Here is a 27,492-nt window from a genome sequence, read left to right as displayed (position 1 = left end):
ATAGTTAAATACAGCATTTGATTCAAACTTCGAATTTAACTCAGTCGAATTTAACTCTGTTCGCTGTCGATATTCCCAGGCGCACTACTTATTTGCTAGACGAAGACGTCTATTGAGCGTTTGCTTAATTTCCTCACTGATGCTCTTGTTTTACGGTTTGTTTTTGCTTCTCTGTCTTGGCTTTTCGTCATGATACTTTCACTTGATTCACGTTCCATCATTTCATTGAAACACGACCCACAATATGCAACAGAGTTTCCTACTTTCCACCCAGGAGTGCCCTCTTCGTTTTCAAAAACCGAACACCTCATACAAAAGTAATTACCGCACGTCAAACAACTGTATTTTGTCTTTTCAAAGCAAGAACAACAAATTTCTTCGTCTCCCACTATTTTTTTTTTTTTTTTTTTTTTTTTTTTTTTTTTTTGTGCTGTTTTGGCTTTTTCGCGCATGGCATTCATAGAAGTCCTGGCGAGTTGTGGGTAATAAATGAATCATAATAATTTCCTGTAATTCATGCATTAAGTTCGGCACATTTGAGATGCGACGTTTGAATCAAAAGTCGAACCTAAGTCGAATCTTCGACTGTTTCAGTCGTAGATACGGCAAAAGTCGCATTTAATTTAAAACGGTCGAATTTAACTGATTCAAACGTCGCACTTCACATGCATTTAACTCTCGCATTAAGTTCGGCACATGTGAAATTCGACGTTTGAACCGGGCCTTAAAAATGTGCAATTTGTCAGTCAAGAGGAGCGGCGAGCGAGCAACACGGTTTTGCTCACTTGTGATAATAATGATATAGCCAATCACAGTGTCGATACGTCGTTTTTCACTAGTGAAAAAAAAAAATCGTATGACCAATCAGCTGGCTCCTCTAGCGCGAAGAGACTATTTCTAACTCGATGCTTTTTGGCGTGTAAGGCCTAGTCCACACGTATCCGGATATTTTCGCAAACGAATATTTTTTTTCTCCGTTTGCACCTCCCGTCCACACGTAAACGGCGTTTTTGGCAACAAATACGGAGATTTTTAAATACGCTCTCCAGACTGTAGATTTTTAAGAAGGGAGATTTATCGTATTCGTGTAGACGGTCGAAAATAACAAAGGTTTTTTAATACGATGACGTCAAAGTTAGGGTCCAGTGCGTGGTGGGACAACTTCGTTAACGGAATCGTCATCAACGAGGAGTGAGTAACTTTCAAAAGTACTTCAACTTCATCGTCTGACCACAAAAACGAGTCCGCCATCCCTTTCCCTTTCGATTTACTTGCCTTTTTGGAAGATTTTGGCGTTTCATTACTTGTCTCTTCGGAAGAATTTGGGATTTTAACGGCCTGAATTACAGAAATAAAGCGGAGAAACTCACACGAGGAGAGCCCAAACAAAGATCGGGGAGGCCAGTTGGGATTCTTAACAATGTTATGTTCAATTTGAATTATTTGTTTATAGCCCACAATGTAAACTACTGGGTTACCAGTAATTAAGTTAGCTATTAAAGTTAAGTTATTTATTTATTTAAGATGGCAGCAAACTCTCTGATTTTCGTAGGCTTCTACTTATCACAGGGCGCATGCGCCATTAGCATGTGCATGCTCCGTCTGTGAGGTCTAGCGCATTTAAAACGTAAGCGCGTTTACATGTGGACGGGCAAATGCGATTGTAATACGGTTCGTGTGGACGCGGATGTTTTCAAAATCCGGAGAAAAAAATCTCCGTTTCGAAAATATCCGGATATGTGTGGACTAGGCCTAAATCTCGGTATGTATATAATAATAGCAGTAACATTATGAATCAAGGACGCAAAAAAAGAAGAAAAAACATGCAATTTGTTGGTGTTCTTCTTTCTAAATCTAGTGCACTCTCAGATATTTTTTTTTTTAAAAAAACTTGTCTACATGTTCATTACGCAAGCATCACCTCTGAGCTGACACAAGGTCGCCTGTACAAGACAAAACTCATAATACTATCGCTGAGAAATCGCAGGTAACAACGAGTTACAGTTTATTCTGTTATAAATATCCATTACTTTTGCCTCACTTCAGGCAATAACCAATCACAAAGCTTTCATTTGTTATATTATATCAATATCCCTCCATATGATAACACAGCGGTTAAACGTCTTCGCAGGTGCAAATATTTTTGAGGTTTGGTGAAGTATTTAGGGTGTTAAATCCAAAAAAATCAAAAGAGCCAGCTCCAGCAGGCAATAATTTCCTCATTCTACCTAAAATTTCGTTATTTCAATTTCATGGAAATGAAGACAAATAAAAACGATTATTTAATTCTTGTGCTTTCCTAAAGAAAGCAATGGTTGCCAGTTCTCCTGCAGGGCTCTCCAGATCCCACTAGTTCTGATGTCACTTGGAACGTATTTCTAAACTCGTCGATGTTGACATAAGCACCCTGGGTTAACAAGAACAGAAATGTATTTTCGTTTTAGTAAAGTCCCACAACTCTACTGTGTATTGCAGTAGCTCATGATTTTCCTCTTAGGGACCAGCCATTATTGCTTTATTGCCTCACCCTTTTGCACTCCCCAGGTAGTTTCTTGATTTTATTTCGAGTTCCCAAGCCAACTTGAGAAATTTCTTTGTTCGGTTGGGTTGTTATCAATTGTAATTATTGCCATTATTCTCGCCTTGGTTTTGGACTTGAACGACCCACTTGAAACATTCTTCATCTCGAACGTCTCGTATCCTGTACCTCGCATTCGTTCGAGAGGGCGAGCTGGAATCGGCCAGCCCACCTTCCCCCCCCCCCCCCCCGAACCTCTTCGTCCTCTGGCTCCCCGTCCGTTCCACCATTTCCACCCTTATCGTTCTTCCCTGAAATAAAGTGTCTAATTATATTGACAAAAGTATAAACTTCTCTCAGCATGCATCACATTTCAGTATTTCTTTCAGGACAGAACTCGGAAGATTATAAGAAAAGTTCACGAGGAAGGGTAAGCAAGAACTTTAACGATCTTGGCTCTTAAAAAGAAGCTTGTTTCACCATTAATACCTTAAAATGCCTAACTCCGCCATTTAAAGTGAATGAGTTTCTTCCGTGAAGAATACGCCGATTGTTGAAACATACTAAGTCTCCTTGGTGTAACCTCACCGATTTCTGCAAGCAGAAAAAGCACACTTTCATTAGTAACTGTTTCCTCTAAATTTGCAATTGCTTTGAGCTAAAAATCATCAACAACAACGGCCAGGGTTGTAGCTAAGCGCCGGCTGCTGGCGAAATTTTCCGGGTGAAAAAGCAGCGATTGCCGGCTGGATTTTTGGCCGGCAATCACTTAGTTAGGCACAACGGGCACTTCCGACTTTACACACTTACAATCGTTCACCACCTTTGAGCTACCTCACCTGAAATTTTAGCCGGCAACGTGATTTCTTATTAGCTACAACCCTGCTGAACGACAACGCCGATATGGACAGGAAATAGCAGATCTTGACGGGGAAGGACATAACTAGAGAACAATGCTATCTCCGGGGTTTCAATAACTCTTCCCATAAGCGACTGCTGAAGGTTTTAAAGGGCGGCTGGGTGCGGAAAGGGGACGCAAGTTGAAACCCAGACACGATCGAGAGCCTGCACGCAGGCTCAACAGACAGTGGTCAGAAGTATTACAGGCGAAGGTAGAACGCCGAAAACCAGCTTTTATTGAAACTCACGTGTCTACAAAACGATCAAACTGGAGATATTAAAAGGAATGTTTGGGTTATAAAGTTCAGCTGGACCGTGGTTTTTATAGCTGGGCTTAGATAGCTTAGGACTAGCGTGAAATTTGATTTCAGATCGGAATGCTTTAAAAGAAAACTCAGTTAAATTTTTCTTTTTTTTAACAAACTGATGATTGGATGTTCTAGACAATAAGGGAATATTACCCCAAAAAGGCTATTGAATAGAGAAACAAAGAAACCTGGATTAAAATTTAACCCTGGGTTAGTGCTAATCGGCCTTCGAACCACTGGACCCAGCTGGTTACCTTATCAAATCTCGGAAGAGTTCTTCTTACCCAGCGTAAGAACTCATGGAACTTTAAGAAATTTAACCCATGCATGCAATCAAGAATCGCGCAGTCTCATGGTGATGTTTTCAGCGATGTTTTTAGCGCTTTATTACGTAAAAAGGCAATTACCTGTAAAGAAGATTCATCCATCATTTTTGAAAATAATCTGTATGCTTTATAATATGGTTCAACATCTTCCTGTGATAACGAAAAAATAGGAATTCCCATTTTAAAAATGAGGCCAAGCGCAAGGCCTTTGGAAGAAAATAAATAATAATCATCATGCAATCAGAACTCATACTTGCAAAAATAATATTTTGCACTTGATTTTATTTTGAAAGTGAGGTCGTTTAGAACTCGGTAATGGCCTATCATTGTGGTAGTTATCATAACAATAGTTATAATACTTTCTTAATAATTGTAATAGTTATTAATAACTAGATAATTATTGTGCCGGTGAATCTTACCTCTGGAACTGACAAGGGACCCTCAAAAGGTGGTGCCCAATTTACGGCTATAATCTAAAAAAAATTCAAAGGTTGGAGAAAAAAGTACTTAGTTTAGGCATCCCAAAACAAACAAACAAACAAACAAACAAACAAACGGGCACAGCGTTACCTGCAAGAGTGAAATTTTCAAATTTGATTACTATACCTCTCTATCTGAGCTAAGAACAATGTGTGGTCTCTTGTAAACTAACTTGACTGGATAATCCCTTGATAAGAAAACACAAGACCAAATAAATATAAAAAAGCATTAAAAAATGAAAAACAAATCACTCGCTACAAAATAAAAACGAATAAATAAATCCGCTGTCGCGTTTCCTAGAAGTATTTGCGGTGTGAAAGCATATTTTCAAGGCAATATGTTTGGGGGAAAATAACGTAACTTTATCAGGTCAGCTAGCACACAAACGTAAGAAAAATTGTAAAATCGTTTTTGAAACGTTTTTAAAGACAAAGATGTGCTCGCCTTGATAACTCACTCTCTGCGCACTAAATAAGAGATCAACAAAATGACTGCAATATAGAGAAGGCATAGTGAAAAATACTCTAACACGGTCGCCAACGCGCTGCTGTGCTGTGCTGTACTGTAGTGACATGAGTCCCTAAATCTGATAATCGAACCCGGCCACAGCGAGGGAAGGCGGGCATTCAAACCACTGCACAATCCTCTCACTCCCTTTAAAGTCCTAATTTAGCAACCTCGTTCCCAGGGTCGCTCATCTTCCGCCGCCTGGAGTTCCAGGAGAGAGACCTCGTAATCTTATCGGCCGTTGTAACATACGTGTATGAGTTTTAGCACACTCAATAAAAATTTAGCATATCGTCTATTCTTGTGGCAACCGACCGGTTCATTGTTCACCGCTGTGACTATTACATACAAGTGTTCCTTATTTATTAAGCAAGGATACCTTTCAAAATGTATCTTCTGAAATGTTCCTGAAATTCTAACAAGATCATCAAATTCTTGAGGAAACTTTTTCCTGAATTCCTCAGCAATGTAAAAGGCATCTAGAAATAAACTCTCCCCACCTTCGATGCCAGAATCAAACCTGCACAAAGAAAAAAAGGAAAGAAACAGAACAGCTGATGCACCTGACAAAATCACAATCCAGACATTACCCAGTTGTCTGTTAATAGATCATTTGAATTGGTTAAGAAATGAGGCCCGGCCACGGAAAACCGCGTGCTTCCATATTTAACAAATGGTAAACACCACAGCGTTTACTATTGGGTTATGGATGCACGCGGGAGGTTGCTAAGCACGAAAGTGTAAGAATCGCGCGAGGCGATAGCCGAGAGCGACTCTAAACTTCTTATAACATAAAACTCATACATTGTGACAAAAGAGTTCTCTTTTTAACTCTAGGGACCTTAAGTATCGACAACGAAATGGCACGACGACAACGGGCGGAAGTAAAATTTTCCTGCGCGAACGTTCTGCGCATGTGCGATGTTGTCAAAACAGACAGACAGACAGACAGACATCTATATTTATACAGGATAGCCCCTTCAGTGTAGTAAACACTGGTATCAACGGGGGTCCTGTTACCCACCCAACCCACCCCAGGGGAGGACATCCATCACACAGTAATCTCGTGCGTGGGAAATTAACGTCTCCTGCCCCTAACCCTGCAGGAGACGGGACCTCCATTTATTCGTCCCTATCCGAGAAGACTAGAATATCTAACCAATTCTTGATGTTAAAGAAAGGAAGCATATTCTTCTCAGTTAATTTTAAGACCCTGAGTGTTGGTCCGGCCGGTATTGAACTCTCGACCTCCCGCACTGCAGTCCGGCGCTATCCCAATTGAGCTAACCAGGCGGTCGTCCAGCCTTCGTCGACGACTGAATCTGAGCAGGTTTTACGTTCTGGTGAAAACGTAAGTAAACAGCTTAACTTTTACACGCTGATAATCATCCGTTTCCACCTTTTGATGTAATGATTGTTTGATGCATTATGCGCGGACCATCGGAAGTCAAATGTTCAACAGTTTGGCGACTTTTAACAAACTAAAATGACTTTTCTTTTAGAAGCATCCGAAACCATGGCCGGCCACATTTCTACAGCTGTTGGGGGGTTTTACAGCTCGCTTGGACGAATTAACGAAAGGTACCAAGACTGTAATTTTCTTCTTTGTTCTCTTCTGGAGAGCTACTACAGCAACGCTCTATGCATCTAATAATAATGCTCTAGCGTGAGGAGCCAACGCTTTAAGTTGGAAAATCGTAGACATGTTTGGGTTAGCTGACCGTGAGAGTTTCCACAGTGTATCTGTTATTTTGCAAAGAGGGGGAAACTGGTTGGCTCGCTCCGAAGCACTTGGTGAGCACCAAAGAACCAATTAAACGCCAATGATTGAGCTGCGCACGAGAATCACGCGCACAAACAGGATGTTAGTGTAGGTAAAACTCAAGGCCAGCTTTACCAACACAAACATGACCACCTATGAAACTAATTATTCTCAACCCTAACAAGCGATTAAAATGTCTAGCACGGTAAGAAGGAAATCCACGAACCGAGCCAAGTTCAAGCACACACTAAAAATAAAAGATCAAAACTATAGATTTACCAAAATAACACGTAGACGCAAAAAGGAGAGACTTAACAAAACAAAAGGTAAACCTTAAAAATACTCGAAATAGCAATCCTTTAAAATACTCTACAACACAGCTGAGCAAGAACCAGTTCAAAAGAAAAGTAAGATTTTCTGTATCTCTTTAAGGAGAATATTGGGATATTTGAAATCATGTTTTTCTTATTTTAGACCTGCCTATCATTGTCCTAATTTTAAGTTGCTCTTCAAGGTATAAATCTTCAGTTTTGGTACTAAAAAAATATATTTTCGTGTTCTTTTGACAGCAAGTAAATCCAGGCACTTTGTTTGGACGGAAGACCATGATGTCCTGATGCTTCCGAGAAGCTGTAACGAGCGAACCTCACAATTTTAAACCGAAAAGCAGTGAGAGAGGAAAGTACGGGAAAGCATCGCCGCCTATTTGAATTCTCTGAAGAGTTCAGGGTTACAGCGGGGGCAGTGACAAATCGATATGCACTTCTGATCTCCCGGCATAAACTAAAGCAAAGAGAAGAGGAGAAAGCATCTGGGATCGATGTCCCCGAGCCCACAGAGTTCGATACCTTGCTGGAGGAGATTTGGGAGCAAGAGAAGAGCGCAGAAGATAAGAGTGACGCCCAGAAAAACGAGAAGAAGGCAAAAGAAAGAAAAAAATTCGTATACCTCGTTTTTCAAAGCAAAACTCTGCAAAACTCTCAGACTCATCAAGCTCTTCCAGGTCAAAAGGTACGTACGAATCGTGCGGAAAGTCAAGGCTTTTCAATGCATAGAGGTCGTATGCAGAACAACAAATTCATCATCATCGATAAAGCCATCGTTGCGATTAATTAGAAGCAGATTTCGGACTATTTTAAAAGCCATAACAAGAGCAACTAGTCAAAGAACCAAGATTCGTCGTCGCCTCAAAACAACACACTGCTTAACTTTCGTTTTTCCCGCCGAGAACGAAACCCTGCACCCAATCCTCCTGGGTTGCAAACGTCGTCGTCGTGCATTTCGTAGTCGATGCTTAAAGTCCCTAAAGAAATCTTACGTGGCCAGAAAAAATAAGTGCGAGGAAACTAGTCTTTGCATTGGCTCACGTCCGCATCGCACACCTATGGGCAAATGGTGTACACTGAATTGACCAATCAAAGCCTGCGTTTTACTTTGGTTATGTTATAACTGCACTTTCGCGCTTTTAATCTAATAGATACAACAAGGCGCTGGGCAAGAAAGCAAGTAACAAGCGTGTAACAAACTTTAGGGCGCGTGACTTCTCGCTCGCGCATTGCGGTCGCAGTCTTAAGGTGGCTGAACACAGTTTTTGATACTTGTGTTTCTTTCACCATTTTCTCTAAAACCCTTGATCTCTCGGTCGCCAAAACTGGCAGCAAGCAAGTCAACGAAACAAACTTTGTTTTTTTGATAGTTTAGCTGATATATGTGCCGTTGCCATGGCGACATGAATAAATATAAACAGGCTTTTAAAATCGGTTTTGTTTTACAGTAAATGGTTTGAACCCGGGGGTAACATGTGAAGGTGTAGTCTGATCGTCCGGGTGAGTGTAGTCCTGAGAAGGACTGTTGTCGGTGGTAGTGACTGACGTTTCGACACTGCGCAATGCCTAACCTACAGCACTGACTATTTTCAACGACTGACTCTGGAAAGCTGGTTTACTAACTTAGAACAGACTCCCCTAAACAGATGTCAACAACTACCCGCTCCATACAAACGACTCATTCACGACATAAACATCACAAACGACCGAAAAAGAACGACCTAACTTTACCGACAGATCGAAACAGACCAATCACGACCGACTTACGTCACTTGAGTCTTACAGCCAATAACATCACGGCAAAACCAACCGATCATTTCACACGAACTGGAATAAGAACATTCTATTAACAACAATCATTCACTTGACCCTGATGATGACTTCCGCACAGGTTGTCGAAACGTCAGTCACTACCACCGACAACAGTCCTTCTCAGGACTACACTCACCCGGACGATCAGACTACACCTTCACTTCGGTTTTGTTTATTTGTAGAAAATCTTGTCATTAGATTTTCTTTATAATTTGCATGCAACGAGCTTGTAACGATACTCACAAGTTAACATCATTTTGCTAAAAATTTAACAGAGATTTTTCATTATCTTTTGTTGAAGGTTCACTCGATTATCTAGAATTTCCTTTGTTAAAAATCAATTTTTTTCAATACTCCAGTTACTTATTTCCTAAGTATTTTCGTGCCAAATTTCGTGAAATTCTAAAGAGTGGTTCTCAAGAAATAGGCATATTTCCGAGAAAGCAATTTTCCATTCAATCGCAATTTTTTTACTTACTACGCATGCGCTGCATTTAACTGGATTCTTTCGGTAACGACGACAAAGCTGAGAATTGCTGGGTTCTTTGCACCGTTATCTTTTCTAACATGTCTTTGTAATAAATGATTAAAGCACTCAATAAACTGCGCCAACTACAGAGAAAAATAGCACAGATAGTGCGGATACGTGTTGAGTTAATAAAATGACCGCTCTATTGACGGAATGTTTGTTTTTTGCAATCCTTGTGCGCGCGCTGAATTGCATCAGCAAAAGGGCGCGCGAAAACTGTGTTCAGCCACCTTAATCACTTGCGCCCGGTCAAACACACGCGCGAGATACCAGACACGAGACTTATATGTGCGTGACTAACTTCTCGCTCGCGCATTGCGGTCTTTAACACTCGCGCCTCGTCAAATCGAGTGTCCATCATGCATGCGAAAATACCCGTCATTACATGTTGCCTTACCTAAGACAGTGCAAAAGTTGCAGTCCAGGGGGTGACTCATAGTAAACAAGATCCATGTGGTATCCAAGGCCTACATTGGAATATGCAATATTAATTGGATTTGGAGTGGCAACCACATCAAATGTCTGCAACAGAAGAATACGAAAAAATGAGAACAAACCACCAAATAAGTGAAAAATGAAATCCCGGTGAAACAAAATAGCGTGGTCTACAAGATTCTCAGTAAGTGTGGTAAAGTTTGCATCAGGATGTATAAAGGAGAATCAAGGAGCATAACATAGATATCCGACTCTGAAAGATTCAGACCTCCAACATTTCAAAGCGCACCCACAACATCAGAACGAAGTCAAATTTATCAATTGTGATCCCCATCGTTACAAACAAATAGGGTAAAACAGGGACCCACCCACCCCACGGAGAAATCGCGTCTGCGCATGTGCAAGCGTTGTAATGACAGGGTGGCGTGTTTCGTCGCTGCCAGAACCAAGTTGTCTCACACGAGTTACAAACTATACAAGTCACGGTAAGTCGCGATGTCTTAAAAGCGTACAACACCCTTAGTGAGGCTCAAAACAGAAAGGTAAATTGTAAGCAGGATACACTTAATTGAATAAGCTCTGTGTTCGAAAAGTATCGAGTTTTTCTATCCTCCACTTCGTTTCCTTCTTACAGATTCCTATGAACGTTTCAATATTTTCTTTCGCTATTTTTTTTCGCGAACCAGCGGTTGTTTCTTATGCTTTCTCTTGAAATTTTACGCGGGAAACTGGCGCACGAGCGACCAAAATTCCTCCCTCGCGCAAGCGCTACGTTTGACCGCTGCGTTGGCCGTGCGACAACGGACCGTTGATAAAACACATCTCCGAAATACGCCAGTCACAGCTCTTGAATACCAGCCAATCAGAACTGAGCACATGCTTCATAGGGTGATGCATATCTAGTCCAACTCAGCGCCTGACGGAAACTAGCAGTTTGCAGAAAAAGTGTAACGATCCACATCGTGAGATAAACGGATAGAATCTTGGAATTTCATCTATTCGAAGAAGAATCAACTAAGCGATCAAGGCTAGAGGTCTAGCAGAAAGTTTCAAATTTTTAGGTAAGCTTAGCCGGTGTACAAAGGTTTACATATTTCTATCGTAAGAAAAATGACTGATTACACTTAAACTGCATTCAAATGAAGAATAATCACACCTTCCCTGCAATATTAATGAGATCTGGTGGCAAGTTTCAAATATCCTACGTAACATATGGCTGGACATGACAAGGCAGTTTTTAGTAAGTTTTGATGACCCAAAACCAAAGTAATTACGATGGCCAATCGGAGCGAAGGTCGACATCATTGTCAGCCAATGAAAATCGAGGATAAAATAGACAAATTGCGTGGACGCGGGAAAACGCGCGTGACCAAATCACGATCGGTTTAAGTCTTGGATCTGATTGGTTGAGAATGCGTGGCACGTTTTCTGACCCAATCACAGAGCGCAAGTACGTAAGATCAATCAAAAGCATTCCCAGATTACTTTCGACACTCAATTGGCAATTGCCCTAAATAGCGATCAAAGCTTAGTAAGTTTACAATTATCAGTGATAACTCCATTTAATATATATTCATTTCTTTTTCATCTAAAAGCCAGCCTCTGTTTATGATCAGTCGCTTAGTCTCTCTCTGATAACCTACTTTTCCATAAATGGTCTCTTGTATCGGTCCAATTAGTCTTCCAACCTGAAACATCAGGGGAGAATCGAATGGAAGGCTAGTTAGTGACATGTTACAGGGGTTTCATTAAGGGCTGGGCACTGGGAAAATTGACCGTTTGTGAGGACGGATTTGCCCACCTGCTTTGACGATCTGGAGGAAAGTTAGTCTTACAAGGAAGTTCGGTTCAAAACGTTTTGCCCTGGAAAAAACCAGTTGCCCTCCTGCAGAAAACATTAATGAAACCCCCTGATGTTCTAATTTCATACTCAAGTTACATACCAAGTTATTGGCAAACTACAAAATAAAGTGTCTAACTGTAAATAATGGTTAGGAATTATCCAAAACAATGTCACTTCTAATCACAAAATAATTTGGTTTTACAACTGAGTTGATAGTTTCAATTGATAGTTTATTATTGTTTGTGTCACACAAGTGAATTCCTAAGATTGGCCAAAGCCGGGGGCTTAATTAGCTTATGGTCAGAGACAAAGACGAATTTTTCAAAGAACAAGATGAAGTTGAAGAACAAGTTGAAGATGTAAATTGGCCACCGTAAAAAGTTTCTAAACCTGACTATTCGAGCGTTAGCCCTACGTCAGAGCGAACGAAGAAGGGCTAGCGTTCGAAACTTCAGCTTTAAAGACTCTTTACGGTGGCCAATTACGTTATTCTCAACTTAGTTAATGAAACCAAACCATTTTGCAAGCCCCCACCAACGTAGCACCACAGTTTCTTTGAAAACTTCCCCCCCCCCCCCTTATTCATTTTCAGTTCTAAGTAGAGGCATTATAGTGTCCGTAAAAAAATCAGCGCCACGCGGAACTCTGGCAGTGAGGCGAACGAAATTACTTTTCGTGCGCCTCACACTCAGAGTTCCACATGGCGCGCTAGCATCATTTTTTTTTTTATTTTTTCACAGATTTTTCCCAAGAAAGAAATACACTGGCTTCCCGTAGAGCAGAGGATTGTTTTTAAAATCATACTGTTGGCTTTAAAGCTTTAAATGATTTAAGTCCCAGCTATATTCATGATTTCTTGCAAACTTACAAGCCATCTAGATCGAGGTTAAAAACTTTGGAAAAATCTTCCGGAGTATTTAAAACGTAGTTTAAATCTTACATCTTTTTAAGAGCAATCTTAAAACTTATCTTTTTAAGCACTTTTTTAATTTTCAGTTTTGCTTTTATTAGCATTTTTCGAATTTATTATTTTACTAAGTTACTGCTTTAAAAATTACTGTAAAGCGCCTTGAAGCTCTAGAATAAGGTGCTTTAGCAATTTTTTATTATATTTATTTTTTTATTATTATTATTATTTTTTTTAATTAGCGCGACGAACTTTGTCGAAAAGGAGGAACTACCCGTAGTCTACATGTACATAGTAAAAATAAAAAAATCAATATTAAATGGCTGGCAAACCTTTAACACATTTTCCTCATCTTCAAAAGGGACATTTTTCACTAACGACAAACCATGGTCACTCAGCTGAGACAACAATCTGTTGAAAGAGCGAGGATGAAACACGAGCTTAAAAGGAGACGAAACTGCCTGATCATAGTAGTCTTACAGAACAAAAAAAAGTTGAAAAATGGTATAAGTTGCAAAGACATCAAGCATTCATTTTCTAAAGACAAATTGTTCTTACATGTACTTCAGTTTCCTTAGCTCATACAGTAGAACAATACAATACAATACAATACAATACAATGCACTTTATTTCAAGAGGGTAAATACATGATTAACCCAGTAAAGAGATTTCTAACACATGGCCCACTGTAAACCCACCCATCCCACCCAGGGGAGGACATCCATCATACTGTAATCTCGTGTGTGGGAAATTAACGTCTCCTACCCCAACCCTGCAGGAGACGGGACCTCCATTTATTCGTCCCTATCCGAGAAGACTAGAATATCTAGCCATTTCTTGATGTTATAGAAAGGCAGCAAATTTTTCTCAATTATTTTAAGACCCTGAGTGTTGGTCCAGCCGGGGCTCGAACCTTCGACCTCCCGCACAACAGTCCAGCGCTCCATCCATTGAGCTAACCGGGAGGCGGTACTCACTTAAGAATAATTAGTCGAATATAAGCAGCTTTTCCTGTTGAAAGCTTTTTGAGTCATGCATTACATACGGAACTTACTTCCAAAGACCTTCCCTTGATTCCATAATGGTACTAAATTCAACCTCTGGCAAACTGTCCTGTTAGAAAGCATGAAACATAAAAATAAGACTAAAGCGTCAGACTGGATAATCGCCACTAACATTGTCGATCCTAACAGTATGCAGGACGCGTCATGGTGTCATATATAAACAGCATAATAGGGTCTCATAATGTCTCCGTGACTCAGTGTTAGAGCACTGGAGCGCGGAATCCGAAGGTCTGAGGTTGGTTTCCTCATGGGGACTCAGAATTTTTCCATTTGCCCACGCTCATGACAGACGAAAAACTTCTTTCTTTATTTCTTAACCGAGCTTGAAACTTGACATCTTTCTTGTTCTATTTACAAAACAGGATGAACTGTTACTAATGCAGGCAATGAGGGCTCAAATGGAAGTACCTTGCCCATATGAGGTTGAGTGATTCTCTTTTTATTATCTAGTTTTCTGGCCATTTCAGAGTAACAATTTTTTCTCAGCCACTGTAAGTTGAGTACACCCAGGTGGTCTCCTTCATTCTCCCATTTCACTTCAAGATTCTCCTTATTTTCTGCAAAATATAGAAAAGATTACTAATAGAAATCATTTCGCTTGCAAAAAGAACCAATTAAGGCCCTTTCAGCACTTTTGCAAACCTAAGACACAGACATGGAAAAGGTCCACGACTAATTTCCTATTTGGTATTTCTCATAAAACAATCGATAGTAATAATCAAAATAATTATAATAATCACAATAATTAATAATAATTTAGAGATGGACATTCCCCTGGGTGGTTCTTTATGTCCACTGTTTCCAGATTGAATTGGAATTTGGAATGCTGGTTTTTGTGGAAGGGAGGAAAACCGGAAGACCTAGAGAAAAACCATTGGAGCAAGGACAAGAACGAACAACAAACTCCACCCACATGTGACGTATGTCAGGTCCAGGAATTAAACCTGGACCACAGCAGTAGGAGGCGAGTGCTCTCACCACTGCGCCATCCCTGCCGAGATGATAATAACAGCTTCAATGTAAATAAGTATCAACTTTTTTAATTCCGTGTATAATAAAGTTATTATTATAATTATTACTATTATAACCCATTTACTACACATCATTTCTCTCAAAAAGTATCACCCATGAATCACACATTTAAGGTCAACAGAATAAAGGAAAATGATTGCAAACTCAAAAAGCACTTCACTGTAAGACAAACTCTCCTTGTTAATAACTTAGGGAATGTCTAGAGAACAGTATGGAGAATATCCATACTGATGTATAGAACAGTATGGAGAATATCCATACTGATGTATGGAAGAGTATGGAGAATATCCATACTGATGTATAGAACAGTATGGAGAATATCCATACTGATGTATAGAACAGTATGGAGAATATCCATACTGATGTTAAGGTGTATAGGTTAACTTCCGGTAGTCTCATCTAAACACATCCATCAATTATCAAGCAATAAAAGCATGCTTTGTTTCTTAGTTTTGGTAAAAAGGTCTACTAGGTAAAACCTGCCTATGAGCCATGTTGCCCAACGGGCCAGCGCTTAACTCCAGTTTCTGCAGCAGGAAGTGACTAGGAGTATTTCTACTCCCCCCTAGATTGAATGCTAGTCCATTGCAGGGTTACCCCCAGCATTAATTTCACTGGTACCCATTTATTCTCCTGGGCAAAGAAAGATACTGAGAGTAAAGTGCCCAAGAACACAATACAATGTCCCCAGCTAGGGCTCGAACCCAGATCACTCGATCTAGAGTCGAATGCACTAACTATGAGGCCACCAGACCTCACAGTTTTACCATCCTGTAAATTGTAGTTGCCAGTCACAACATGTCATCTTGAACCTTTAATTCCCAGGACCTGATTGATAATTCTCCCCTTTACCTGCTACAGATTTATTTGTAAATTAATTATAGTTACAAGAATTTAGCATCAGATCAAGATAACATCTTCTGTCCCATAAGTTTGAGGTTTCTCATTACCTGTTTGCTGAATATTGTATGGATATTTAAGGGGGAAGTTACATGTTAATCACATCTGAGAGTTAGGGTAAAGTATGAATACCATCTTTTTAGCATCAGTGCATAATGTATCAAGCCAGAAACATGGAAACCTAATGAAAGTCATGAAAGATGACAACTTTTTATCATTACTTATTATGATTAATTCATCCAATTGATGATAATTATTAGGTTTATAGGACAAACACTTCAACAAACTGATTAAAAAGCAATAACTTAAAGAAAATAAACCAAAAACAACAACACATTTATATGCACATGCATCTGAATCAAAACTATTAAAAAGAGCAATCTTTTCTCTAAACAACTGTTAGTAATTGCTACAACTAGAACGTGTTTGCCAAATGATAAAGGCACTTACTAGAAAGTGAGAAATCTGAGATTTCAAGTGGTTCTGGAATAGAAAGGGTGTCAATTGTCCTCTGGCCACTATGCATCTGCTTACAGTGTTCACATTGGCAAGAAAACCTTAACCAGCTGTTATGAAACCTGCAAAACAAAAAAACTAAACAAGTCAAATGGTTAGCTTGATATAATGGCTCACATTCATTACATGTGAACATAAGCCAAGTGAGCTTACAGTAAAGTCTATTTACTGTAAACTATTTTTTCTCATGAAAGCAAAACAACTTCTGCTTCGGTTTGAACGATGGCTCGTAACTTACAATCTTTTTTCATACTCTACCTTTCAACTTCCCATGTGGTTTCTTTCAAGCTAGCTAGTAAACCAATAGAAAGTGTGGTTCATTTACTGCTTAAAAACACACACAAATTAGGGTGAATCACCACCAATTACCCTTTCAAAGTAAGGCACTAATGTCAGTATGTATATTCTCAATACTGTTCTCTATACATTTCCTATGGAGCTGACAAGGAGAACTTAGATAATGATCAAGAGCTCCATTGGTAGATGACCATGTGCGATTCAGGGGTGACATTGGAAGGAGAAATCACATTTAGATGCTAGTAGGGACCTTAAGCAAACCACAACGGTGACGGCAACAAGGACAAGAAAAAACAAAAGATCTAATTGGCAGAACAATAGCTCAGCATGTGCATTTTAAAACAGTACATTTCTTAGCCATCCTTTGTAAAACAACAATGTGAAATCACCAAACTTTGTGTTGTCTTTGAACCAAAACCATGACGGCAAATTATTTTAATTTTCATTTACAAGTCAACACTACTTTTATATGTTATGTTGAGGTCAGTTGTGGCACCGTATGAGATGGTAAATACATGCAGCCATTTTCAAAATTCTGATTAAAAGTATAAATTCATCTTTTAATCGACGCCTTCCTTGGCGTTGCCGTCCTGACTGCTTAAGGTCCCTAGTCTCCTGTGAGTGAAGGGCTAACAGGGGCATGTCTGTGGCTACTAACAGGATTTGTCAATGGGAGGTCACAGCTACCTTTCTATAATAAAAAAATGGATAGATATTCTAGTCTTCTCGGATAAGGACGAATAAACCGTGGGCCCCATCTCCTGCAGGGTCAGGGGTAGGAGACGTCAATTTCCCATGCACGAGATTACTGTGTGGTGGACATCCTCCCCTGGGATGGGATAGGTGGGTGTTGTCCTGAAAAGCCCCCATGGGGAGTGGTCAACTAACGTATGTATGTAACTATGTAGTTGAAGATTTCTGCATACAATGTACCTTACATGAATTGGCTTATACTACTGTTCTAGCTTGTCTAACAGTGGGCTCACATGCATGCAGAGATATTTATATGCTTAGTTCTAAGAAATGGAGAACCTAGCACAAAATAAGACTTGTACCATGTGCAACTGATTCACAAGCACCTCCAAACCCCCAAGCTGCACCACTGTATAAGTCAGAGCTACATGTGCTCATCGACTGTCAGGCCATAATAATACACATTAGTGGTCTACTTGCCTAGATTTATGTCCATCATTCCATTCTATTTCTAAACAATCTCCAGACACCAGTGCTTTAATGTAATTCACACTGTATGTGGTCTGTAAGCCAAAATAATGTCATGGGCAATGATTAGTTGAAGCCAAAGAAAGACAAAACTCTGCCTGGATACACTACATGACAACCTTAACCCTAAAAAATTTGTTCGTATTTGGCAGAGCTTTCAAATAAATAGATGCATGGAAATCCAGTCATACTTCTCAGTTCAGAAACTGGCAATGTAGTTCTCAGTTTAATAACCCTAATAAAATAAAGCAGAATCTCTTTTTTCACTCCCCCCCAAACCTTCCATAACCAAAATCTTCCTTCTTATTGGCTTTTTAAGATTTAAGATATCAAGTGGGGACTTCGAAAAAAGTTGAAAAAGTCAAGCATGGAATCACGAGAAACAACTGGATCAGTCCACAGTAGAGAAGCTAGTGGCATCTTTATGTTCCTTAATGTTCACTATATGAAAGGGTGTTAAACACCACCACCATGCACACATTGAACTGACAGAGACAGCTGCCCTACACGTTATTATTTTCATCTGCAAGGACTACAACATCTATCCATTCATAACTGTAAATGCCCTTCCTAATTCAACAAGCTGCACCTTCCTAATTCAACAAGCTGCATCTTCCTTTATTTTAATTGAGTCTGGTGCACCAAAACCACAGCAAATGCAGTTCTTTGACAGCTTAGAATGCAGCAATTTTTTAAACAGTCAAACACCACACAACTGTAAGGAAAACATTGATAGTGAACAAAACTTTGATCGTATACATGCATCATTCTATGATTTCAGAAAAGCTATTAATACTAACCTTTTTCCTCTTCCAAATAAAATGACATAGAGGTCGCCTCAGGATTACTCTTAAAAGCATGACTGCCACTGTTTTGAGAATAGTAAGAAGTAATAATTTATCAGAGCTTTGAGGTAGACATAGTTATTTCTTTAGCAGTGGAGGTGTGCAATTGCACCACACACAATATTTCATATTTTTCACCTTATCTTTAGTTTTGAGATTTTGTAAACTCAGATTCTAAGTGACATTGGGAGTTGTCTTAGAACAATTTTAAAAGTACGGCCGCTATTGGATTTGATAAGTAGTAATCTTAAGCTCACCATGAAACTAGTTTTCTTTGTTTATACCTTCTTCACAAGTTCCAATTATGGGAGATATTAAGAAGCTCTGAATATCACAACAATCCCAAAACCAGATAAAAACACAATGGCAAAATGGCTCAAAAACTTAACGAGCACAATATTTATTTGCAGGGAGTGCATGACAGAATTGGTGCATGGTCATGTCGCTGTTTCTATTTTCTTCAATAAATGATGAAATTTCATTGTCATCTGACTGCTTTTCTTCATTCGATTTATCTAATAAACCTGGATCAGTATCCACCAGCCATTCCAAATCTTCGTCATCAGAAAAATGATTTAAAATTAATTGTCCACCATTTTGTTTTTGTAACTTCAATTAAATTTGTCACTTGTGCAATGCAAGAAAACCTGCCTAACCAGTTCTCTGGAGAACAAATACCACCTGATATTTGTACTCATCTTGGGCATTATCTGTACACAACGGAGTGTAGTTGAATAACAAAGTGGATTTAAAGCAGCTGTTCATCTAGGTTAATTTAACCATTTAATCCAAAAGAAAGGCTGGTATATAACTTCTCCTATAGTATCACTTCTGAATCAAATCTCAAGGTCCTGAGAATTAAGAAAGTGATCACCAACTTAAGAAGCTCTTGATTGTTAAACAAATTCTCCTTATCAGCACCTCAGGAAATGTGCAGAGAACAGTATGGAGAATATAAATACTGATGTGAGGGTCTAAAATGTTAAAGGAATTTGCTTAGTCTTGCTGTATGTTCTTTTCGCTACATTTTGATTTCAAGTCTGTCATCAAAAGTTTGTAACTTGAGATTTGAATCCTCTTTGACTTAATTATCATGAATTTATTGCCACAAAGTCTAAAACCAGCTAAATTTTGCTGTGGTAGAGACAACAAGAGCCAATTAGAATTTTTCCAGGGTCTAGTAAAAAATTCCTACTACTTTAAGATAATAATAGTTTATCTGTAAATCTCATTCATGAAAAATGGTCTTCCACCCTCTCACACCCTCACATTAGTACGCATATTCTTCAAAGTGTTCTTTTGGGCTACAGCGATGAAAACTTCGGCTTTAAACACGAAGGCACGCAATATAAGGAAGTCTTCCCTGGGAAGACCTAGGCTCATTTATCACTCACCGTTGACGTGTGTGGGTCGAATTCAAATGCTGGTAGACAAGCAAAAGGAGCTAATGAGATAGCTATCGTTTACTTTCACCAGCATGGTGGCAATGAGGTAACGTGCGAACCACCTACTTCGATCTCAAATTTACCGCCACAAATAAAGAAAATTTCGTTATAAACTTATAAACTTATGAACTTATGCTTCTAAGAGTTTTCGAAAAGTTGAAGAAAGAAGACACCGTTGTTCTCAAGAATCCCCGACGGCCAGGGTTTTCACCGATTACTTGTTTCTTAACTACGATAAAACAGCCACATACGTCCTGTCTTTGAACCTTGACCGGCTGATTTTTCTTTAGCTGCTTGAACAGTATTCGCAGAGAATACCGCAAAAAGGACAAAGGTCGTATGAGCTGTAACGCTTGAGTAGAAATGAACCAACACAGACTTTTCACTATATAACACAAACCTTCACGGCCATCACCTGCCTGTACTTCAATAAGCCAGGATCAAACGCGTTTAAGATAAACACAGTAATATATATTTACCTTAGCCCGGGTAAATTTAGGGCAGCTACCAATATTACGTCCCGCAAACAACTATTATTTGGTTGTAATCCTAGGTCAATGTCGACCTTCCGACCTTCGATGCTTAGACGCCATATTTAGTGTCCAGACTCATGGCACAACACTCACAGATTTAAAAAGTGGACGGGACTTGCGGGTTTCGAGAACAGAAGTAATTGCAGTAAACGAACAACTGATTTCCTTGATCCAAGCTTTGCCACTTCTCAAGTATGTTTTCAATGTTTTCCTCTCAACTGGTTCTGTAAGGATGGCCTCAATCTTAACCTGGTCACAAAAACTTTTGTCGAAAATATCAGGGTGAGCTACCAGAGTATATTTCGTCATACAATGCGAGCAACCTTGCATGATAAAAGACAAAAAATTGCAAGTGCACAAAAATTTCGCCAAGCTAATTTCTAGACTTCTTTACCCACGAGTTTATTAAACGTTTTCTTTGATTTACTAACAAATTATGAACGGCTTGATTAAAATTAAGGAGCTTTTATTAAATGCTTTAAATAACTTAAGAAAAGACCCCAGGACGGCAGTTAATACAGTTGATGATTTCGATTGTGGTGATAGCAGGAAGCTTGGGCGTAAAAAAACAGGCGATAATATTCTCGTACACAAGTTTTATTATGTTCTATTAAGAATTTACACGCCCCAGCTGTTGTATTTCACGCGTCCTAATCTTCTGGCAACACATTCAGAAGGAACTAACTCAGGCCTTGACCGTATTTCTTGCGTGACATCCAAATGATTCTTACAAGACGGTAATCGTGAACAATGGTTCCCATTTTCGGCTGTCGGTAACCTGTCGGTTAACTGTCGGCCGACACATCACCGACACATTACCAACAGTCGGCCGTCTTAAGTAGACCAACACTTGACCGAAATAGAGGCAAAACTTTTTCAGTTGAAAACAGTAAATAGAAATCAGTCGATCGCAACGTTCGTACCTATCTACTTAACAAATGGTAAACACCACAGCGTACACTATTGAGTTATGGTGCACGCGGGAGGTTGCTAAGCACGAAAGAAGCGTAAGAGTCGCGCGAGGCGATAGCCGAGAGCGACTCTAGCTTCTTGAGTGCTTAGCAAACCTCCCAAGTGCATCCATAACTCAAAAATATACGCTGAGGTGTTTACCATTTGTTTTATAACATAACATTGATACATTGTAGCTAAAGAGTTCCCTTTTATTTCACAAATCTTACTTGACCAGAAAAAACAAGCGCGCGCGGAATAATAGTCTTTGCATTTGCTCACGTCAGCAGCGTGCACCCATGGGCAATTGGGGGACGCTAAATTGACCAATCAGAGCGCGCGCTTTACTTTGGTTACGTTATAATTGATTTTGTTCAAGTGGTAAAATAGGCTTGTTCAACCCATGTCCCGACCGTACATACCAAAATTTAGTAGTAAATTTAGTATCTGCATGAAAGCGATCCTCGCAGTAATAAACCTTATTTATGTAATAATAGAAATAAGGCCTGGAAAAAAATTTCAGTATCTATTTCTTATATCCTTGTTTGTACACAGATTTGAGCAGGAAAGACGCCTTTTTTTTCATTCAGCCATTCCTCTTCTTTTCTTTTTGAACATATGTTTTCCAATATTCATTAATTTTATCCGATACAAATCTACATTTTCCAATGCTTGACATTTGTGAAAGTTTTCTTTTTTTGATATAAAACTAGCCAAAGCAAACTGGATTGGAGGATTAAGGTGGCTAGTACCAGTTTTCATCTTTTTGATGGTTTGTAACTTTGAAAGAATACAGCAAAAAGACTGACCAAGGCCAGTTGAACACTTTTAAAGGGTTGAATTATATAATCATTGGTTATTCAAAAATAGGTGTCATTTCGTCACTGGCAGTTTCCATGGCAATGCTATCATAGGCTTATTCAGATGCATTTTTTAGCTTATGGCTTAAATAATTCGAAAACTAACCCGGTGACCCCGTGTTTTTTCTCAGTGAGTGCATTTGGCACTTGAAAAGGAAAATGCAGAAAGATTTTAAAAAAATTCTACGAAGCGGAATTTCAGAAAATCTACAACAAAGGCAATTTTCACATCTCGCAAATTCCTTCCGTAGAATATTCTAGCTTTTTTTGATGATTCCTTTCGACGTTATTATCATATTGGAACAATAAAAAGAAAGGGGTCACCGGACTTGTTTTTATGCAATAGCTTTCGTGAGTTTGGCAATTTCCACGCGCGTTCTCACGCATTTAAAAATCCGGATTCTGTAAGATCAACATTTGCTGACAATTGCGTGTGCTCGCGCGAGCGCCAACGATTTGATGTTTACAGACGTTTACTGCTAAGAAAATCATTAAACAGCTGTCAAAGACTGCCTCCCAGGCTCATCTTAAAAATCCTACACACGTCTTCTGGCTATAACATATTATTTTCCTTTAAGTTTCAAAGTCTTCATCCACTTCAGGTAGATTATCCTTCACTTGAGTTCTTCTTTTTTCGCCGTCGCAAGATTTCATATCGGTTGATTATTTCTTTTAGATGTGAAGTAAAGCAACCTTTACTTCTCCGAAAATCGTCTTTTTATCTTAGTTTCTATCTCCTGCATTCACAGTGCCCGTTCAACACATCAAATACACACTCTTAGGTGAACTTCTCACAAAAGTAGAAAAAATCCTTCCGCCGCCATCTTTGTTGTAAATTTTCGTCTTTTAATCTCGCGCGTCTTTCGCACGTTTCTCTCGCGCGTGACGCAAGAGTTATCTGCTCCCCGCGGGAGGAAAATAGTACGAGCCACCTTAAGCGATAGCATCATAGGCCGACAATGAACTTGTACTGAGGTACAATATTAAAGGCAAACCTCTATGTGACCAGATAAGTCCTAGCTCGCACTACCCCTGGAAACGTCATTTCATAATTTCTTCTATTTGCATGACCAAAGGTTCTTTTTCTCATCATTTCACTGATACGAGCGAAAAAAACCTCAAGCTTTGTGAATTTGTGCACCTGTGGTATGTTTAGTATTGAGATATCATTTTCCTTCCTCGTAGTATAAAGCACGTTCAACATCAGGTTAAATTATTCACCCGCAGACTTTTACTCACCCGTAAAGCGTGTCTGTTTAAGAATTTTCGCGTTGCCTTCTTTGATAACTTTTCTTGTTAAGTCGCTCTTCAAGTGTCTCAAGAAGCCGAGAATTCTTTTGTTATGTAACTCGCGTTAGCTAAGCTGCAAGCTGTAGACATGCCTCTAATCCCGAACCCTTTAAGAATTACAACTCTCAGCCATATCCGTAAGACTTTCAATTTTGTTTTCATCAATTTAGCAAGTCCCTGCAAAAACAGCCCATATAAAAATGGAAGAACCTGCTCGGAAGTCAGAGACGATAGTTTTACAGTCGAACCTCGATTATCCGGACCTCGATTATCCGGACTATTCGGTTATCCGGACTTTTTTCTCTTGTCCCAATTTTTTTCATGAATATTAATTAGATGTGATCTTGAAAACTCAGAGTTGCAAGTAGCCCAATAATCCTTTCAAAAGACTGTCGAAACAACGTATTATCCTGTGCGCTTTTCAAAATTCGCGAGTGCGACGAGACAAAGAAATATTCTGATGCGTTATTTGTAAATGCATACAGGTCGTGTAGAAATCACAATTCAAATGATGTTTCCTTTGCTGTATGCCTTTTGTTTACATTTCTATCTCATTAATATTCCTATTTTCGATTATCCGGACTCTCGATTATCCGTTTACCGAGGTCCTGACGAGTCCGGATAATCGAGGTTCGACTACGGTACTTGCAAATGTACCAAAGGATTTAAGGACGATGCGTGTGAACAATATGCTTTACGATGGCATGATCTTTTAATCATAGGCCTTTCGATGCGTGACTATTTTTACAAAAACTTCTCATTTTGTTCCAGATATTGATGAATGCGCAGAGAAAAATGGTGGATGCTCTCACGAGTGTATAAACACACAAGGAAGTTATGAGTGTACATGTCCTCATGCTGAACTATCCTCACTTGCTAAAGACGGGCATACCTGTATAGGTACTTTAAAAATAAAAGTCAAATCTCTTTGAAATAATTATTCTTTTATTCAATATTTTGAAATTCTTCTATTGCAAGAAGGCTCAGTTATACAAAATGGTCATTTCGGCTACAAAAAAAAACGAACGAATGATTAATTCCATGTACATTCATTTTCTTGCTTTTGTCTCGAGCGCTTATTGGAAAAAAAATGAAATAACTAAGGATTACCGCTCGTTTCCTGGCCACCCCTTTCAATGACATTGAGTTAGAAGATACCACATTTATACTAAAAAACTAGTTTATCTCTTTCAATATAACGAAAAATGGTCGGAAATTAAGCTCTTGACGCGCGATTTTGTCTCATCGACTGCTCGGAGGTGAGTAGTACTTGCTATCACTTCTAAACTAGCCAATAGTCCATTTTACAGTTACATGCTTGGTTGCCAAGCCTTTGAATGGGAGTGAGGCTAAGGGTGACCTTGTTATGATACAGACGTTGCTGCTTTTCAGATGTAAATTACTTTGTTATCATGCTAAATAGCTGCTGGTCTCTATCACAGCAAGGTCACCTTCAGCCTCACTCCAAATCAAAGGCTTGGCAACCAAGCACAGAACTGTAAAATGGCCTATTAACGCGCGCGAAAGTACTATTCACCTGTGTGGCATATACTGATTATGATTAGTGGTCACGGTAACAATGGCGTCCCTAAGCCTTGTCAGAAAGAGAGATAGAAATTTGAAAGCAGTAGTTCTGCCTGTTTTTGGCATATTTTTTTAGTATCAGATTACAAATTAAAACTTGCGTTGTATTCGGACTTTCTGCAATTTTTTTGAAGGATATTCTGTTTAGAGTGCATTTCGATTAAGTAAAACCAAAGCCAAATATGGTATTCAAAACGGCCAATCAGAAGAAAGGCATATACCCTTATTCTTTTCTAATCCATTTTCACTGCATTACCGCAGTAGGGTAGGACTAGAACGGAACATATGCGATCCATGCGAGTAGTCCACCCATTAAATCCTATGCCACCCATCCCACCCCAGGGGAGGACATCCATTACACAGTAATCTCGTGCGTGGGAAATTAACGTCTCCTACCCCTAACCCTGTAGGAGACGGGACCTCCATTTATTCGTCCCTATCCGAGAAGACTAGAATATCTAACCATTTCTTGATGTTATAGAAAGGTAGCATATTCTTCTCAATTATTTTAAGACCTTGAGTGTTGGTCCGGCCGGGGCTTGAACCCTCGACCTCAGAGCCAAGGAGAGCTAGAAAACCCACTTAACTGCCTAAAGCGCGGGAAAACGCAGGTGACCAAGTCATGATTGGTTTTACTTTTGCATCTAATTGGTTAAGAGAGTGGCGCGAGTTTTCTGGACCAATCACAAAGCGAATCAAAAAAGCAATCCCGGACTAATTTCGACACCCGTGTAAAAATTGAGCGGTCATATGAGTTCCTGAGAACACATAGTTAAAAAAAGGTAAGCTGTCTGAACCGCGGTAAACTGCGAGCGACTATGTTACGAATGGTTTTAACTTTTGCACCTCATTGATTGGTGACGCGATATTTTTGGCTTATCCTCGTTGTAAAAACCTGTGAAGCTCACGAGTGACGTAAAACAAAGACAACAAAACATTATAAACAATAGCGTACAGCAAAACAATACCTAATGAAACAAAGAAAACCCCGTCAGGTTTTTACACTGAGGATGACCCATTTTTTTGAGTGGTCAAAAAACCAAGTATAAAACAAAACCAGTATAAACCAAGCTTGCTTTCGGCAGTTGATTGAAAAATTGTTCTTTACAATTTACACCGTTCATTCTTTTTCTAGCTCAGGGAGTCACTGTGGATTGTCGTCAAGATGACATATCCATTACTATCCTTAAGCCCATACTCAAAGGAATGGATCGGGAACACATCCGTCTACTCGACCAAAGTTGTAGGGCAACAGAAACTCACACGCATTTCACTCTCCAAACGCCGCTGACTGGATGCAAAAGTACGGGCAGGTCATCCAATTCTGCAATTGTTTATAGTAACAAGGTCCTAGGGAATACATTTGGATATATCAAAGTTGAAATAGTAAATTGGCCACCGTAACGATTACAAAAGCTGACGTTTCGAGCGTTAGCCCTTCGTCGGAGCGAATAGAGGAATTGTGGGTTGTGTGTGCTTTTAAAGGCAGAAAATGGAGCTACGTTATTGGTGGGAACATGGCAACGAGCTTTCGTTCAAGATTTTTACGGCTTTCCGTGCTACCTAAGTGTAAGGAAAGACCGCAGATTGCTTTTGTAATCGTTACGGTGGCCAATTTACCATTTCAACTTTGTTGATATATCCAAATTATTTCGTTACCCCCACCGACGCAGCACCAAACAGTTTCTTTCGAAACTAACAGCCTAGAGAATACATTTCAGCTGAAGTCGTTATGCCAATAGTGGCTGCAATGGCCGCTATTACAGCTCTTGTTGTCTTCGATGTTGCATCTGTGGCTTTGAGAAGCAGACCACACTAGTATTGACTGGTGGAAACGTAATTCTCGTTAAGATTGGTAAAACTTGATAAAATCTTTCGTAAAACCCTAGTCCTTTGTATTACATTAATACATATATTCTTCCTGCATGACCCTTTAATACCCAAGATCTTCTCATTTATTCTACTTACTGTCTGCCATCTCACCATTTCACGAAGCTCGCAGTATCGCCAACAAAAAATGAGCGGGTTGAAGGGTTCAAAGGTTGGGTTTGTATCACTGTGGTACATTTATAGAAATCTCGCTACGATTTCTTTACAAATAAAACGATAGAAATGCATGCATCCTGTGATTCTTCTGTCAATCATTGCCAATAGTCCCCCTCGAAAGCTTTTTCATCTACCCTTCAATATTTGTCTTGGCACCCTTGAACATAATGGATAATGAAACCGGTGAAACTGATAAGGCTAGAAAACCTATTAGAACGTATGGTAGCTCGCTTATAAGATATTTCGCATTGTCAC

General features: G+C 39.4%; 1 protein-coding gene across 3 annotated transcripts; it reads right to left on the bottom strand.

Annotated features, from left to right (window-relative positions):
- Positions 1-1,972: 1,972 nt before the first annotated feature.
- On the bottom strand, positions 1,973-20,597 carry LOC111334775 (uncharacterized). Of its 3 annotated transcripts, none has more exons than XM_022940585.2 (15): positions 20,453-20,597; positions 18,484-18,551; positions 17,636-17,718; positions 16,100-16,227; positions 14,126-14,274; positions 13,708-13,766; positions 12,986-13,064; positions 11,547-11,591; positions 9,866-9,990; positions 5,419-5,559; positions 4,659-4,719; positions 4,472-4,525; positions 4,134-4,202; positions 3,008-3,112; positions 1,973-2,407 (listed from the first exon to the last, which is right to left on the bottom strand). In XM_022940585.2, the coding sequence occupies exons 2-15, from the start codon at positions 18,541-18,543 to the stop codon at positions 2,300-2,302; spliced, it is 1,266 nt and encodes a 421-aa protein (XP_022796320.1). In that variant the 5' UTR covers positions 18,544-18,551; positions 20,453-20,597; the 3' UTR covers positions 1,973-2,299. The 3 variants fall into 3 exon arrangements, with proteins under 3 accessions (XP_022796320.1, XP_088597395.1, XP_022796323.1); XM_088741269.1 differs by lacking the exon at positions 20,453-20,597 and adding an exon at positions 19,923-20,221; XM_022940588.2 differs by lacking the exons at positions 17,636-17,718; positions 18,484-18,551; positions 20,453-20,597 and adding an exon at positions 16,424-17,602.
- Between the last annotated feature and the right edge of the window lie 6,895 nt (positions 20,598-27,492).

This window comes from Stylophora pistillata, chromosome 12, assembly GCF_964205215.1.
Source record: "Stylophora pistillata chromosome 12, jaStyPist1.2, whole genome shotgun sequence".
NCBI lineage: Eukaryota > Metazoa > Cnidaria > Anthozoa > Scleractinia > Pocilloporidae > Stylophora > Stylophora pistillata.
This window is presented reverse-complemented; position numbering and strand designations above follow the sequence as displayed.

What these genes read in the sequence shown, in the direction of transcription:
- LOC111334775 (XM_022940585.2), bottom strand. Translation starts at nt 18,543, where the DNA reads ATGCTTTTAAGAGTAATCCTGAGGCGACCTCTATGTCATTTTATTTGG. An exon ending in TCAAGGGAAGGTCTTTGGAA is followed by an intron (nt 13,065 to 13,707) that starts GTAAGTTCCGTA and finishes CTCTTTCAACAG; the next exon opens with ATTGTTGTCTCAGCTGAGTG. An exon ending in GTCCCTTGTCAGTTCCAGAG is followed by an intron (nt 4,203 to 4,471) that starts GTAAGATTCACC and finishes TCGTTATCACAG; the next exon opens with GAAGATGTTGAACCATATTA.